Source organism: Monodelphis domestica, chromosome 4 (genome assembly GCF_027887165.1).
Source record: "Monodelphis domestica isolate mMonDom1 chromosome 4, mMonDom1.pri, whole genome shotgun sequence".
Taxonomy (NCBI): Eukaryota; Metazoa; Chordata; class Mammalia; order Didelphimorphia; family Didelphidae; genus Monodelphis; species Monodelphis domestica.
In genome coordinates this window covers 206,756,485-206,774,182 of record NC_077230.1, presented here as the reverse complement: position 1 = coordinate 206,774,182, position 17,698 = coordinate 206,756,485, and the positions used below count along the sequence as shown (strand labels likewise).

Sequence of the window (17,698 nt, the reverse complement as noted above, 5' to 3'; positions counted from 1 at the left end):
TTATTAGCCTTAATTTTTTCCTGCAAAATATGAGGTAAGGTCCTTAGATAGGAGTTTGGGGAGAGGGGAAAACAAAAGAAGTTTAAGGATGAAAAGATTTGAAAGAGCTGCTGTGGAGAGTGGGGCAATGAGTAGATGTATTAGTAGAGGAACAGAAAGTAAAAATGAAACAATTGTCCTTTTTTTGGGTGGGAGAGGAAGTTTTGAATGACCATTCCTTTGCACAGCGCCTACATAGAAGAGCTTAATAAATGCTGGCTTTCCTTGCTTCTCCTAAGCTCTTTCTTGAATTTCCAGAGCTTAGCTCTGAGTGACAGAAATGCTCTTCTGTCTAAGTGCCTAGACTATCATCCCCCAGCTATTAAGCGTCAGAGATTTGCAGGCAGCATCCAAGCCATTAAGATATTGTTCACCCTCGGGAAGGCAAGACCAATACCCCTATGAACAAAAGCAGAATCTGGCATGGTTCTAAGCGGAGAAAAAAGAGCTATGAAATTAGGTGTGGGAACTTGGGCTCCAGATTCTATTTACAAAGAGCGTCTGCGCAGATGTGTCCCACGGGTCAGTCATGGAGTGGGTCTGGGAATGTGTGTGCGGTTGGATTCCACGTGTGTCATAGTGTGCGTACATGTGTGTAGGTGTGTTGCACGCGTCAGAGACGGCGGGCTCGGGATCTCCCCTACGCCGGGAGCAGATGCTCTACAGCTGGAGTATGCGTGGGAAATAAGGACTTTTTCTCTGAACCATTACATCGCTCCTCCTGACACATTCCCCTCCTAGAAAGCATCTCTCTTGGGCAGATCTGCGGATCGCGGTCCCCTCTCCCCAGCTCTCCCTCCCCCCCAGCCTTTATGAGGCACACGCAGAGGAGAGCTCGGCTCGAATCCACTCTCCGAGATTGCTCCCATTTCCCGTTCCCCCTCCCGCTTCACGCGGAATCCTTACTTGGAATCGATCGAAAATATTGCTCTGCGGAAGTTCAACTTGCTCCCTCCGCTGCGAACCACGCGAAGATTCTCCTCCGCCACCATATTGGCCTCGAATCCACAGCCTCTGACCTCTGACTTTAGGCCTTGAGGGCGGGGACTGTCTTCTTCCGTGGCTACGCGAACACACCCAGTGGCTTCTCTAAAAGGAAGTCTGTATTTTAGTAATTTGGTTAGATGTAGGCTTCAGAGAGGCTAAAATTAACGCATAATTAAAGAGCGATGAAAGAGGCAACGTATCATATAATGTCACCCAGTTATTTTGAAAAACATCTCCCCATTTTGGCCAAAGAGAAACCAAGAAAGTCTCTTCCGCCCATAGTAAAAATGGCAACTCCCAGGGTGCTCATCTATTCCTCTCTTGCTTCGCCCCGCCCAGGCTCTCCCTCCATGGAAAGCACAGGCAGCGTCTCCTAAGTAAAATTTTACTGGACGCTTTCTGATGACGTTATAACTAGTGGCCAAAGGCGTCTCTGAATGAGCGCGGGCCACTGAAAGTGGAAGCCTAGTGTTTGTTTAGGACTTGGTTCGGGACTCTTTTATCCCCTGCTTTTCAGTGTACTCCCTGGACCTTCCCCCGTCTTAGCTCTACTTCACCGAAATTTAGAAAAACAAAAAACGGATAGAGGAGGAAGGATGCAATTAGCAACCAAAAGAAAACTTTAGGTTTCAGTGGATAGGGTTGCCTTGATAAGCTGAGTATTTTTGTACTTTAAACAACTTTGTGGTTCCGCTGGTACTGCTTCTAAGGTAAAGAGTGAATGAGAAAACGCTCTTTTTATGATAATTTTATTCAAGTTAAAATACACGGGAAATCATATATATATATATATATGTACATATATATATATATATACACACATACTTATATATCCTGTATTTCATGCATAACTACAGCTTTATATAAATATCTCCTGTATTTCATGCATAACTAGAGCAGAATGGCCCTGCTGAAAATTATCTTGTTAGATGCGGTACAAAATTGGGCATTTAGTATTGTTTTACTCATTTATCTTCAATTGATGTTAGTTGCTTAGTGGCAATGTATGTACAATATTGAAGGCACACTAGCATTGATGGTGAGTGTTCTGTAGCATGATTCACCTACTATGCCCACTATACGACTCTACAACAGTGGACAAATTTCTAATAAAGCAAAAGCTTGTCATCTCTTGAATTGCTCTAAGTAAAGACTGTTTAAACTGTATAGTCTAAAACTCAATAATGCTCTCTAGGCAGGTTTTAAGTAAATATTAATGTAATTCAAGATAGGGCAACTTTTAAGCTTAGTCATAAAGAATAGTAATCAAGTTGCACAAAGCAGTAATTTTATGAGATTAAAAGAAAAGAAAGCATAGCTAATGCTTAAGGAATTAAGACATTAAGTTCTGACTGTTGATGCTTAAGTCAACTCTTCTTTCTGTGACTTTCTGTGACATTCTAAAAAGAAGTGATTAAGGAACTGAAAAATATAATTTAAAAAGTAGAAAATCAAACCCCTTAGAGGAAACTTGAAAATTACAGAGAAAATAGAAAGGGAAAAAAGACTGGAGGATTACTGTTGTCATAATAAATAAAGTAAACTGCTAACTCTCAGAGAGAAAAGAGAGGAACAACAGAAAATTAACAAGGCAATACCACAACAGAGAATAAATGGAGATTAATCAATCACAATTAATTTCAGGAAAAAATTACAAATAAAGATGACCCTACCAAAAACTATGAAACACAAACTCAAGGAGCATGAAATAAATATCTTAAATAAAACAAACCACAAAAGTTAAATTGAACAAGCTATAAAGAAACAGCCTGGGGGGGGGGGGGGGGACTTAGTTGAATTTAGAGTTCAGTTTTATCACACATTCAAAGAAGACTTTGTAATGTGGTATGTGTGTTATTTTTAAAAATTATTAAAAATAATATTAAGCTCCTTTTATGAGATAATTATAGAAATTTTAAGTCCTATATCTATCCCAAATAAATTTATTGAAAAATATAAAATCTTAGCTGAAAGACAGCAGCAGTAAATTCAAATTTTATTTATTGTGACCAAATTGAATTTATATTTACTGATGAAGGAATAGTACAAAACTAGGAAAACAACATAATGAAGCACATTTTAAAAAGTAACCCAGACCACAAGATTATGACAAATAATGGAGAAAAAAGCTTTTTACCATATACAAAACTCATGTTTCAAATTCTACAATGCAAATCCTTTGGAAGGGAAATCTTTTATAAAGTAAAAAAAAAAAGTATATATCTTAAACCAAAAGCTAGCATTATTTGCAATGCGTAAATACCAGAAGCTTTTAGAATAAAGCAATAATAAACAATAATAAAAAAACAAAAATAAACAATAAAAAACAAAAATAAAGCAAAAAATAAATAAAGAGTAAAGCAAGAATGTCTCCTACCCTATATTTTGACATAGTTTCATAATCGCTAACAAGAACAGTAAGACATGGGGGACAGCTGGGTAACTCAGTGGATTGAGAGCCAGGCGTAGAGACAGGAGGTCCTACCTTCAAATCTGGCCTCAGACACTTCCCAGCTGTGTGACCCTGTACAAGTCACTTAGCCCCCATTGCCTAGCCCTTATCACCTTTCTGTTTTGGAACCAATGCACAGTATTGATTTGAAGAGGGAAGGTAAGGGTTTAAAACAAACAAAACAGTAAGATACCAAAAAGAAAGGCATACATCTAGACAAAGAAGAGATACAATTATCTATTTGCTGATGTGATGGTTTAGTAAAGAGAACCCAGAGAATAAACAAAGAGTCTCACTGAAACAATAGCTTTAATAAAACAGGGGAATATCAAATAAGCCCACAAAACCTAAAACTTTTCTATATAGAAATAAAATAGAAGAAATATTTAGTAAATGATATACCTTTCAAAGTAAAAACAAAATGGATAAAATATCAGGGAGTCAACTTTTAAAGGCACATTAAAAACATAAATACAATTACAAAGCCTTCTTTAAAGAATTAAAGAACTACTTAAATAATTGAAAAGATAGGCAGTGCTCAAGGTTGGAGCATATGGCTATAATAAAAGGATTATAACTCCTAAATTTATTTGTAGTGTTAGTATTTCACTAAACTACTGAGGGGAAACTTTATAAAGCCATAAATAATAACAAAATTCTGTTGAAAAGGGAATGTCAAAATGAATTCTTGAGGGAAATAATGGGAAACGTTAGTAATGAAGAGAATAACACTTCCAGACCTCAAATTATACTAGAAAGCAATAATTACAATAAGTGTATGTTTCTGTTTTTTTTTTAAAGACCTAGAAAAGTAGATCAATGGAAAAGATTAGATAAGAATCAGAAAAATTAAAGAATATAATTTATTTATTTTGGGGGGGATTTAATTAGTCATTTTAGAACATTATTCCTTGGTTGCAAGAATCATATTCCCTCCCCTTCACCACCCCTCTCCATAGCCGAGGCATAATTCCACTGGGTTTTACATGTGTCTTTGATCAGAACCTATTTCCATGTTGTTGATGTTTGCACTAGGATGATTTAGTCTACATCCCCAATCATATCCCCTTCGACTGTGGAAAGGAAAACTGAAGCAAGTTTTGGACTTTCTGCCAATCAGATGGAACAAACAACAGTTGGAATGTTAGAGAGAAGATATTGACAAGAATGACAGTTGGGGGGGTAGGGGCAACTGGGCATGGAAATTGGTCTCCTGATATTCTCCCTTCCTGGCCCTCCAAATGGAAGGAGCAGTTTCTCCCTGCCTCTGGATAGAAGTGCCTCTTCCTGATTTTCCCAAATATGTGCTCTACCTGGATTCCTGTGATCATGTCATCGGACAAAAGGACTTAAGGGAAGCAGTTTGAACTGTAAGGCCGGTCTTTAGGGGCGTCAGCCAGAAGAGACAGGCCCAACCAGGTCTGAAAGTCAGAACTTTTCTTCCTCTTGCTGTCTATCGCTAAAGACTTTGAACTTAAGAAAGCTAACATTAGCATAGACAGGAATAAGAGAAACCCTCCACCAGCCTGTGAGGCCTGGCCTCAGCTCAAAAGCTGAGAATCAAACCCAATCTAGGGAAATCCTGATTCCCTCTTCCCTGCTACCTCCCCAATCCAAACTTGTTATTAAAATGCATCTTTATTTAAATAACTGCAGTCAGATAAGAGGACTATCCTTTCAGGGGACATAGAAGGAGCTGAACCTAAAGAGAGCCATTCAACTATAAATGGTCCTTATTGGACCCCTGCTGGGTGACCTTGGTCTGGAGGGAGGTTTGTCACTCATGGGGGTCAGTGCTTACCTGCTCTGGGGTATCTTCAACACCAATCAATAGAGAAGACATCCCCTCAGGCTATCATAGTTGGCCCATTTCTTGGGAACCCCATTTTTAAAAAATAGCCTCTCGGCAGGAGGTATCTCTCACCTTTTACCTCACCGGCAGCCATATTCCCTCTCTCTCTTCAACTCCTCTATTTTCTGTTACAAACCCTTCCGTATCCGCTGTTCTTCAATCCCCAACACATTTTCCCAATAAATATTACACCACCCATGTAATCAAGCAGTTGTTTTTCTTTTGTGTTTCTACTCCCACAGTTTTTCTTCTGAATGTGGATAGTGTTCTTTCTTGTAAATCCCTCTGAGTTGTTCAAGATCACTGCATTGCCACTAATGGAGAAGTCCATTACATTCAATTGTACCACAGTGTATCAGTCTCTGTGTATAATGTTCTCCTGGTTCTGTTCCTCTCACTCTGAATCAATTCCTGGAGGTTGTTCTAGTTCACATGGAATTCCTCCAGTTCATTATTTCTTTGAGTACAATAGTATTCCATCACCAACATATATACCACAATTTGTTCAGCCATTATCCAACCTAAGGGCATCCCCTCATTTTCCAATTTTTTGCCACCACAAAGAGCACTGCTATGAATATTAAAGAACATAATTTATCTGGGGGGGAGGGAGAACTTCCAATTTTATTTGATAAGAATCATGAAAAGTAGTTTGGAAGAAATTAGATTAGATTAATTTCTTAGACTATATACCACTGTAACCTCAAAATGGCTATTCTATGCAATGTGAACATTAAAGGTTAAAAGGTTAAAGAAGAGAACCAGACTAGTTAACCCTTCATAGTAATTGCTAGGGAATGATTTCTTAACCAAATAAGGGATAGAGATCAGCATAAAAGATAATATAACATCTATTACAACATTGAAAAAATAAAATAGGTGAATATCAAATAAGCCACAAAACCTAAAGCTTTTCTATATAGAAATAAAATAGAAGAAATATTTAGAAAATGATATACCTTTTATACGATATACTTTTTACACTTATTAAATCAATATAGGCTAAGAAGGTACCATTTCAGAAAGAAATTTTTCATCCAAAATCTATAAGACCAAAACTTGTTCTGCATTGGATAAATGGCCAAATTTTGGAAGAATTTAAAAATTATTAAGCAAAGGAAACATTGTACCAAATGACTTTAAACAAGAAAAATGCAAATCAGTAAGTCTGAGGTTCATAGGCTTAGAACCTGAAGTGAACTCAGAAGCCATTTAAATCTAACCCTTCATTTTAGAAAGGTGGAAACTGAGGACAAGAGACATTAAGCCCCTTATTGTATAGGTAGAAAATGGCATAGGCAGGATTTGAACCTAGGTGGTTTAACTCCAAACAACCTAAGGCTTTTCCATTGGAAGTCTGAAATCTCACATCCAGAAAATTCACAAAGATAACAAAAAATGGGCCTACTTAGTATAGGGACTGTGGAAAGGAAAAGACAGACATTTGCTGTATTTGATAACTAGTCTTTTCTCAAAAGTGATTTGTAATTATGCCAAGAAAGCTATCAAAATGGCCATATCCTTTGATCCAGAGATTAGTCATATGTTCCAAGAAGTCAGAAGGATCTTATATAACACAATATTTATAGGATTATGTTTTGTGTTAGCAAATATCCCCATCACATGGGGAATGGCTTAACAAATCATGCTGCATAAATGTAGTGACATAAAACCGCAGTGTGGGAACAAATGATATGAAGAATTCAGAGAAGCATGAGAAGAATTGAAAAAATAAAATAGGTGAATATTATTAATTGAAATAGAATAAAGTGAACAGAATCTGGAAATAAATGTGCAGAATGAGTACTTAACAAGGAGCAAAATGACATCACCAGTGATATTTTTTGATTTGGGAATAAGTTGGTTTAGTGAGACAAAGTTGTACAAAGTCTTAAGCCTCACTATCCCTTCGAAAGTTATCAAACTCCAGTGGCGAGACAAAAGTCAAGACAACTGGTGATGACCTAGGAGTCAGTGGAGGACATTGGCTTCTTTGAGGTCTAATCAAACTTTAAGTGCTCCACGTCATATGCTTCTTCCTTCTTCGTGGCCCTTAGAAGAAATTATTCTTATCTGCCCCTTCGCCTAGGAGAAGGCTTCCTGTGGCTGGGGTAGACACTCCTCAAGTCACTAATGGGTTTGAGATCTGTCACTTAGCTTCACTCTGGTTTAGCCTGCCTGCTGAAATGGTTTATCACAGTGTGGCTGCTGCCCATGCTACAGCTTCTTGGAGCCACAGGCGAAAGCTGAGTAGCAGATGGACACCAAAGGAAGAAAGCAGCTTTAAGAAGGGATTGACAAATCCTCACACTAGAGATGCTAGTCTTTCCTGGACATGAAATACTCCCCTAGCACCAATAGTACCGTTGGGGCCATCATTGTTGTTTAGTCTGTCCCTATAACGATTTTCAACTGAGGAGGAGGGGGACCTGGAAGGGAATATAGGAATCTTTCAAAAATTATATGCCTATGAGTCCCCAGAACAAGTGGAAATTCTCCACCAGAACACATTTTGCACCTTCTTCTAATTCTAATAGTACTATCAGAGACTACTCTTCCCATAGTCTTAATGGGGGAGGAAATAGACATTTTCTTATAAGTTTGGTCCTGTTCTGGCCACTGACATTATCATCCATTGAATTACTGAGTCAAAGCTGTCTTCTAGAGAAACTGGACATTTTCTTACAGATGAACCTCAAAATCTGCCACTGCTTGCAGTGAGAGTCATGCAGTTGACCTAAAAATGGTTCAGTTCTCCAGTGCTTTTCAAGCATGCTTTCTTTCATGAGTGAAGAATTGAGAAGGGAACTTCCTGGATAAGAAGTTGGGACACATTTCAAGTTTGCGGGTTTTGTTGATGATTCGATGACCTTGGACTACAAAGCTGTAAGAAATATAATTGTCTGTGTAAGAAGATTCCCTCTGATGTTTTGACAGGTGCTCAGTTAGAATTAGTCTGTTAAATTGGCAACAGTTGCTTAGGCTGCTGGATTGTGGGACTGATGGAGATAGAAATGGTCAGAGGGCCAGACCAAGACCACCAGCCTCCACCTGGCTGCTGGTACTTCAAAGACCCAAGGATAAATATGAGGAGAAGACACATGGGCAGCCTGGGCCCCAGGAACCCAACAAGACTCAAGAGTGGCGGGGAAGTCTTATCTACAAGGAGAAGTATGAGGGACCTCAATCCAGATATGTGCTGCTTTGGATAGACATCTGCTTCTAGAAGTGCCTCAAGTCTTCTAGTCTAATGATTCTTAACATTTTTCTCTTTGATCTGTTTTCCAGATAATTTATTCTATAAGATCCCTTACATATTCTTTTGACTTTATTTTAATATTTCTTCTGTCTCATGTAGTCATTGGCTTCTATTTGGTCCACTCAGATTATCAGAGAGTTTGTTACTTGGACAAGATTTTGTACCTTGTATATCAGACTATTAATTCCCATTCCCATTCTTTCATCCAGAGCTCTTATTTCTTTTTTCAGTTTTCTTCTCAATCTCCTTCCCTATATAAAAATATTTCAATACATTTTTAAAACTTCCTTCCTCTCTAATAAGAATTCTATTTGAGTTTATGCCCAATCTGTGTTTTTCATTCACTTTTTTTACTTCTTACATGTTTGTTTTTAAAAATTGATTTATTTATATCTGAAAAGGGGAAGTTGAGGTCCTCCACTAATGTAATTTTACTATCTATTGCCTTATGAAGCTCATTTAATGTCTCCTTTAAAAATTTGTAGGCTATACCACTTGGTGCTTATATGCTTAGTATTAATATTTCTTCATTGTCTTTGTTACCTTTTATTAAGGTATAATTTCCTTCCTTGTCTCTTTTAATTAGACCTATTTTTACTTTAGCTTTGTCTAAGATCATGATTGCTATTCCTGCTTGGTTTGCTTCAGATGATGCACAATAAATTCTACTCAAGGCCTCTGTTTGTTTACCTTGACTCAAATGTGTTTCTTGTAAATAACATGTTGTTGGATTCTGATTTTAATTTTATTTGTTTACATTTTATGGGCAAATTCCTTCTATTCACATTCACAGTTATGATTATGAACTATGTATTCCCCTACATCTAATTTTCCCCTTTTGAACCTGTTCTTTATCTCACCTTTCATTTTGTCCCTTCTCATAAATGTTTTGCTTTTAATTACCACCTCCACCTTCCCTCTTTATTACAAGTGGCATCCCAGAGAATTGATAGAAGTCATTGTCAACTACCATCTTTGACACTTGGAGTTCCCTGGGCAGAGCAGCCATTTTGAGAAGCACTACTGAGGCAGTTACTACTTAGAATCAGACATCTTGATTCTAAGTGTGGGAAAACAACAACAAATAAGAACAGGGATAGTTTAGGAAAGACGAAATAGGTTTCAAATAATGTTTGTAATAAAAGGGTATTTTGGGGAGATAGAAGGAGAGAATAGAGTCTTCCCTCCCCTAAGGCAAAGGACAAGGGAGGAGTTGATGTTGGTTTGGATCAAGAAGTAGAAGGATATTGAGTCTGTTCTTTTCCCCCTTCAGTCTTCTCTAGTTATGGCCTATCACTATGCCTGCTTTTTCATTCCCTATTGCCAGACTTCTTCCTTTTAGGGAGAGAGAGAGTCACTTCTCTCCCCCCTCAGCTATAACTGCCCTTTACTGAGGTTTGAATCACTTAAGGTTTGATAATAGATTTATTCTAAAATAACAGGGATGAAGGATAAGATAGAAAATGGCTAGTAGCCTGGGGTTAAGAGGGAAAGAGGGAAGAAGGGATCCCTATCTAGCTAAACCCTTCCCCCCAAAGTTAGCAATGAACCCTGAATTTGGTACAGCACAGCAGATGTCCCAAGTTCAAGGTAACAGGGAGATTGCGACTGGTCTTCTTGTGGCCTGCTTCTTTCTTCAGAACATTGCCCACTTGTTGACATAGGAGGATGGGAATCAGATTTCAGGGAAGGAAAGGTTTCTGATATCAGGAACTGGTCAAAGAGTGGACCTTCTCCTTGGCAGTCTCAGTCAGAGAGAGAGAACAGACCAACTGATTCCCCCTGGGTTTTTTCTTTCCCCAAGGTTCCAAACCCTCCCTGCCCATCTCCCCCACTGCTGATGGAATTCTTACAGTTTCTCCAGGCTTTTCATTTCAAAAGTCTCTGAACTATTGATTTAATAAATAAAACTAGAAGTTAGTACTTTGAAAAAACAAATAAAATAGAAAAAGTACTAGTCAGTTTAATTAAAAAAAGGAAAGAATAGGGGGCAGCTGGGTAGCTCAGTGGATTGAGAGCCAGGCCTAGAGACGGGAGGTCCTAGGTTCAAATCTGGCCTCAGCCACTTCCTAGCTGTGTGACCCTGGGCAAGTCACTTGACCCCCATTGCCTAGCCCTTACCACTCTTCTGCCTTGGAGCCAATATACAGTATTGACTCCAAGACGGAAGGTAAGGGTTTAAAAAAAAAAGGAAAGAAGAAAACAAAATTTACAGTATCCAAGATGAAAAGAGAAACCTTACCTCTAATGAAGAGGAAATTAAGGCAATCATTAAAAACTAGTATGCCCAGTTATATGGCAACAAATATGCCCAATTATATGGCAACAAATATGGCAATCTAGGTGATATGGATAATTACTTACAAAAATATGAATTGCCTAGTGTGATAGAGACATGAAGAGAGAGAAGTTTTGTAGGACTTGTGGACCAAGATGAAGGGCTGGAGATCTAGCTCTAGATGTCAGTCAAAAGAAGATTCCAATGGAATGTTCCCAGGAGAGCACTTGGGGGCTTTTGCTGGCCACACTGGGAAGAGAAACTGGGCTTTTGGACTTGGTCTCTGTTTCTCTGGCTCTCAACAGTTGAAGTTAACACTGAGAAGAAAAACTTCACTTTTGGACTGGGTCTTGGTTTCTCTGGCTCTAAGCAGTGAAGCTGACCAGGGGAGAAGCTTTTGAGTTGGTGGTCTAAAAGAGAATTGAGATGGCCAAGATAAAAGGACAGATTTTGGATTTTGTTTCTGGGGTTAAGCTGAGAAATCTGGCTGATTTGTCAAGAAGAAGAAAGAAGATTTTGAACTGTTGTCCTCCATCTCCCTAACTGTCTCAGAGTCACAGTTTGTGGCTGGAATACTTCCTCAAACCTTTCTAAAATTATTCCCGTAGTCTAGGGAAATCCTCATACCTCTTACCTCAGTTTCCCATTCTGTTATCCCAATAAACCCCCTGACTAAGAAAGCAACTGGGGTATCTTTATAGTTCATTCAGGAGGGAGGAAAGAAGCAAAGGCTTCAAGAAGATTTGGGAGGTGAGGGAGTCAAAAGGAAGAGGTTGGTTAAAGGAGGGAGTGAGGGAGGAAGGAGGTTAGGAAATAGATTGATCCATCAGCAATCAGTAGGGATCAACAGGCAAGCCCCAGGGCAAATCCCAGAGTAAACCCCAGGACATTCCTTAATAAGTAGTCCCCTTTGTACCAGCATCCCTGTGTGATGGCATCCCTCAGCATTTCTCTGTTATACATCCATGACCAATAAGCAGGTTCAGGTTCCTATAGGCAGCCCTCTCTAGTCACAGTCAGCCAGAGAACAACAGTCATTGCTGAAGAAATAAGGTTCCCCTCAGTTTACCTTCTCTATTTCAATAAGTAACAGTTTCCAGTCAGTTTATTATTTCATAACACTACACTAACAGAGGAAAAAATAGATTACCTAAACAACCCCATATCAGAAAAAGAAATTGAACAAGCCATCAAAGAACTCCCTAAGAAAAAATCCCCAGGTCCAGATGGATTCACAAATGAGTTCTATCAAACATTCAAAGAACAACTAACCCCAATATTATACAAACTATTTGACAGAATGAGCAAAGAAGGAGTTCTACCAAATTCATTTTATGACACAAACATGGTACTGATTCCCAAACCAGGCAGGTCAAAAACAGAGAAAGAAATCTATAGAACAATCTCCCTAATGAATATAGATACAAAAATCTTAAATGGGATACTAGCAAAAAGACTCCAGCAAGTCATCACAAGGGTTATTCACTATGACCAGGTAGGATTCATGCCAAAAATGCAAGGATGCTTCAATATTAGGAAAACCATCCACATAATTGACCATATTAACAAGCAAACTGATAAAAATCATATGATTATCTCAATAGATGCAGAAAAAGCCATTCCTATTGAAAACACTAGAAAGTATAGGCATAGAAGGGCCTCTCCTAAAAATAATAAACAACATGGGTCGAAGGGATATGGTTGGAGATGTAGATTCTCTAATTGAGCATCCTAATGCAAACAACAACATGAAAATAGGTTCTGATCAAGGACACAAGTAATACCCAATGAAATTGTGTGTTGGCTGTAGGAAGGGTGGGTAGTGGGGAGGGAGGGAAATAAAGTGAGTATTGTAGCCAAAAAAAAATATAATTAAAAAATTAAGAAAAAAAGATACTTGGAGGGTAAAATTGGATCTTATTCCTAAAGAAAACTTAAGCAAGGCAGTATTGATATGCCTACTTTCAAACCTACAAAAAACTATGAGATTAACCTATATAGGTAAGTCCTGATTACTGTAAATAATGAATATTATTAAGTGGTCACATTTTTCAAATTCACCTTGCATATTTCCTTTGGGTTGGAAACAATTACTATATGTTATATAATGTAGCTTAGTGATATTAAATCCCATTGTACTAATTGTTTGCTAAATGTGCCTAAATAAATATGTATTTTGATTTGATAGGGCAAAAAGAAAAAAATCAAAAGTCTCTGGATTTTCTTCTCTCTCACAACAGACACTGCCCCCTGGCAGTGTTAGATAGTTTGGAAACTGTGATTGGCCCCTGTGAAGAGGGGAGGAGACAAAGAAGTCAACATAAAAGCAAGCCCAAACTTCCTCAGACCAAATGGTCTTTGAGAAGATAGTCTGAAGAGATTGTCTTCTGGAGATAGTCTTCTGACTGGGAAGAGTCCTTGAGGGAGCTTCACTGGAGATTGCTGCTTGGATCATGGGCTTGGAGCTCAGCTTCAACTTAGACTCTGACTCCTGGACTACTTTGTTGGGTAAGTGAAAAGACTGACTCCCTTCCTAGTTTCCTAAGAGAATAGCTTCCATCTTGGAGAAGGCCCATGGTTACTCACTACCAACCCTTCTGACTGAGGACTAGTATAGGTATTTTCTCTAACCTCTCTCACATTTCTATACTTTATTGTTTCCCCTCTATTTTGGTAAATACACTTCTGACCTGAGATATGATAATTTCAGCAACCACATTAATTCATATAATTTAAGTCCAACCATTAAGTTTAACCTTTACAGTTAGTTGGTCAGGATGCTCTGAGCCAATTAAGAAGTTTCATAGCCAGATATTCTTTTGACAGTGATTTGTAGAATTGCAAGGTTAGACCAGTACTTGCCATAGTCTTGAGGCATATCTACAAATATATCTTTTCTGACTGCTTTTGCCTCAGTGGGCCCAGAATATCTTTATGAGCTTTATAAAATAATTATTGTTTTATTAGTTTAGGGATAAGAAGTAAAGTGGCTGACTTGAGAAAAGAACTGGAGTTTGAAGCAGAGCTGAGGGAACATGTTAATTTCAACTGATGACAGTTATAACCGTTTTTTTTTTCCTATGTCAATTACTCTCTCTGGCAGTTGGCAGAGACACACTCTCAGAGACTCTCTCTCAGGGCTGGAGGAGGTAACATCTTTGTCTCTCTCTCTGTCTGAGGGAAATATCTGAAGGAGCTCAGTGTTTTCCTTTCCCAACTTGGAAAACACTATTGAAAATCTCTTGTGTTTTTATAGATTGTTTAACTCTGAGAAGACCAAAGAAAAACCTGGTCTGTGTTTTGGACTCTAAGTCTGTTAAGACTCAGAGTCCTAACTTGATTCTTGTTGATACTCAACCAGCTAGCCTTTGCTATTTTATAATTTGAAGGCAAAATTAAGATTTATAAGACTATTAGAGGTAGTTTTTATTTAGATAGTATAAACTTGGGTTAGTTAGATCAGGGAGGATTCGTGTAGCCTGTGAAACACAGGAAAGCTGATTCCTTGTGGAACCTGGGAGTTTATTTGAGTGGATTTAGAATCCTTTATTTATCCTTATATATTTCAATAAACATTTTATGTTTATAATGAGTCTCTTTAGCATCCTTGTGTGAATTTTAAAGTTACTCCACCCTAATTAGACATACTTTAAGGGAAGATAAAGTTGTAAGCTCCTGATTGAACAATGAAGGTACTTAACTCATACCTTATAGTGAAGCTAGAACTTTAAGCTAAGTGTATTTTTAGATCTAATACAAAAAGGTGTTAAGTACCTATAAAGGTTAAATTAATCACAAAAGGTCAAGTAACTCACAAAAGGTAAGCTTAACAAAGAAGTGTGAAGTACTCAGAAGATATAATCTAACCTGAGAAGGTGAGAACTAAAGAGTGGATAGTCCTGGAGAAAATCTAATGAACGAAGGTGAGAACTAAAGAATGGGCAGTCCTGGAGAAAAGCGTCTACTGTGATTGGTAGATGTGAAAATTTAGGGGAGGTGACATAAGAGAAAATTCCTTTAAAAGGAGACTAGAGAGGTCAGTTGAGTGAACTCAGTTTGGAATTTAATTGAATTCAGTTCAGTACTGAAACTCAGTCCTGGAGGATCTCCCTCAGACAGCTTCCTTGAGATGTTGGTGAGAGATAAGACTGATTCCCTTTCCATTGGGCTCAGGGAGGCCATTTTAGCCAAGGCCTTTAACTACTGCCTGGCTCAGCCTGAGCCAGAGCAGTTTAAATTAACTCTCTCTTTCTCTCTCTCTTTCCCTTAATTCCTTCTCTCTATATTAATTAAATCACCATAATTTCCAGCTGACTTGGGTATTTTATTATTTGAGAATTTTCCCTGGTGACCAAATTAATTAGATTTTAAGTCACAATGCTAAAATTATTCTTTACACTTGTGCCTGGCCCTGAAGGAAAGTTTGAAACTTATTGGTGAGTTAAACAGTTTTGAACCTATATTAAAACAGTTTTTCCATCTAAATGTTTTATGTTATGTTAACTTGCCATTTTATTTTTACAGTTTGGCGAGCTAAATAGGACAAAGGACCTAACTATCTGATTTTAGGGGGTTATATATATATATATATATATATATGTACATATATATGTATGTATATGTATATATATGTATGTATGTATATGTATATATATATGTATGTATATGTATATGTATATATATATATGTATATATATGTATATATATATAATCCCTTAGAGGCACTCGGAGAATTATACTCTCCTTCAATTCGCACTAATCTTCTCAGAAGAACCCAAAGGGACTCAAGGATAGAAGTTTACCATTTACTTCCATTTGCCTCCTTGAGTTCTGTGGAAGACCTTCAGGATTCTCTCAGGATGTCTAGGTTTAGGGATTCCTTGGCTCTGCTACTGTACACCCTCCTCTGTTACCTCCCTAGTCCAATTATAACTTGCATCTTGCTGCATGTCATCTTTCCCAAGTTGCTCTGGTAGTTATGCTCTAATTCAACTTTCTATTGCATGGCTGTTCGAGAAAATTCCACAATCCCTCAGATGTTGAGCCTATTTGTCTCTTCATTTTCCTAGGGGTCAATTAATTTTGTTTCCAACTTAATGTTGCATGAGTGCAAGTCTGATGTCCTGAATTTTCCTCCAATGAACAGAGGTTCCTTTTCTTTTCATTGTGTGCCCTTGAAGTCATACTAGAGAGCTCCCAGGAAAGGTAGAGCCACTCTCTGCCATATTACAGGATAAGCTCTTTGAGGAGACTTTATGTTCTCTAGAATAAATATCTGGTTAAGGATCTTATACACAGGAAAATCACAAGTATTTGTTTACTGATTAGTATGTGATTTGCAGAAAAGCAGAGACCTTCCTTTTCTTGTTAACTTAAGAGTACCATATGGAACTCTGAACTACTAAAGAGCATCTACTATTAAAAAAATTAGAATGAAAATAGCAAAATATTAAAACTACCACATGATGGCAGCAAAGTTACACTAACGTTTAACATTTGCTATAATTTAGCCTCTTAAGGAGCAGGGAAGGTCCAATGATCCCATAAGTAGAATCAAGTTTATGGTGTTTTTTTTTTTCATGTTTTACCAATTTGTATGTAGACTTACTGGAAGTTGACAAATTATTTGTTTATTTTTTTCTTAAGCTCTTTCTTTGAGACTAAAAATTGCCAAAAGATAAATGAAAGTATCTTTATTTTGAAAAACAAGCATCTTGGCAATTGTTCAAATTTCTTTGAACTTCGCCTTATGATTTCTGCAAACTTTCTCCTATTTTTTCTTCTTCACTGCACGTTGTTAAAGTTCCATGGACATGGAAAATACTTTTCCGTGACATTTTGGATTTGTAGCTTAGGGTCTATAAGGGTCATGGGTGGTGTGCAGGATGTAATACCATAGAATGTGGATCCATACAAATTCCAGCTGTTGATGGTACATGCAGTACTCTGTGGACAGGCTTCTTCTTGGGCAGGATGCCTAAACTTAATTTCCTTGCTTAAAGTCATACTGAAAGTATGTAAACGAAACCAGATGTTAGGACTCTATGAATGCATTTGGTGCATGAAGAAACTATTCCCTAACCTCCCCCTCTTATCCCTATTTTACTGCGAATATCATTCTGGAACTGCAAAGAGTCTCTGGAGAATCCTCAAATAAAGTTCTTTCAGTTCATGTGCCTATAAGCAGTTCATCCCAGAGGAGTGTCCTCATTAATGACAATTACCTTAATCACCTTACCTCCCCTGGAAGCTTTAGGCATTTACTAACTTGTTCTTTTATTAAGAAATTATGTTTCCTAACAAGTTTCCTTCTTTAACTGAACTTTAGCTTACTAAAATGGTCATTTGTCATATTTGATTATTTGTCATTTTACTAAAGATCAGCAATAATAAAACAAGACATTCGTGCCAAAGCTTTTAACTTTTTTTACTATGGGTTTTCCAAATGGAGAGATCCTGTGTTGGCATATAAAAAATGTTTTAAATGTATGACAAAATCTTGATTAGATTACTGAATATTCACTCCTGTTACTTTTCACTCAATAAAAAAAACAAATGTGGAGTTGTTGGAAATGTGTTTATATATTCCTTTTTTTTTTTTTCTAATTTGAAAAATATTCCCCATTGGTTTAAACATGGATTTAGGGTGACCAAAATACAGTTTTGCATATGTGAACAATTTTTTAGTGCAGCAATTTAAACAAGTTGTGTTAACATCGTAACACCGTAAATTAGTGAGTCAGGGTATAAATATTTAAGTAAAGTCAAAACATGACCTTTTCCTTTCCATTATCAAGAAGCCCAGACAATTCCATCCTGTGTCATGGACTG

The 17,698-nt window shown here is 37.6% G+C and overlaps 1 protein-coding gene across 1 annotated transcript in view; it reads right to left on the bottom strand.

Annotated features, from left to right (window-relative positions):
* The window catches only part of WDR75 (WD repeat domain 75), a 38,600-nt gene extending 37,190 nt beyond the window's left edge, over positions 1-1,410 (bottom strand). Inside the window, exon 1 of the mRNA XM_001369326.5 lies at positions 946-1,410. Coding sequence (XP_001369363.1) covers positions 946-1,031 — 86 coding nt within the window. The 5' untranslated portion in view covers positions 1,032-1,410. The remainder of the gene's footprint in view (positions 1-945) is intronic.
* Positions 1,411-17,698: the final 16,288 nt, after the last annotated feature.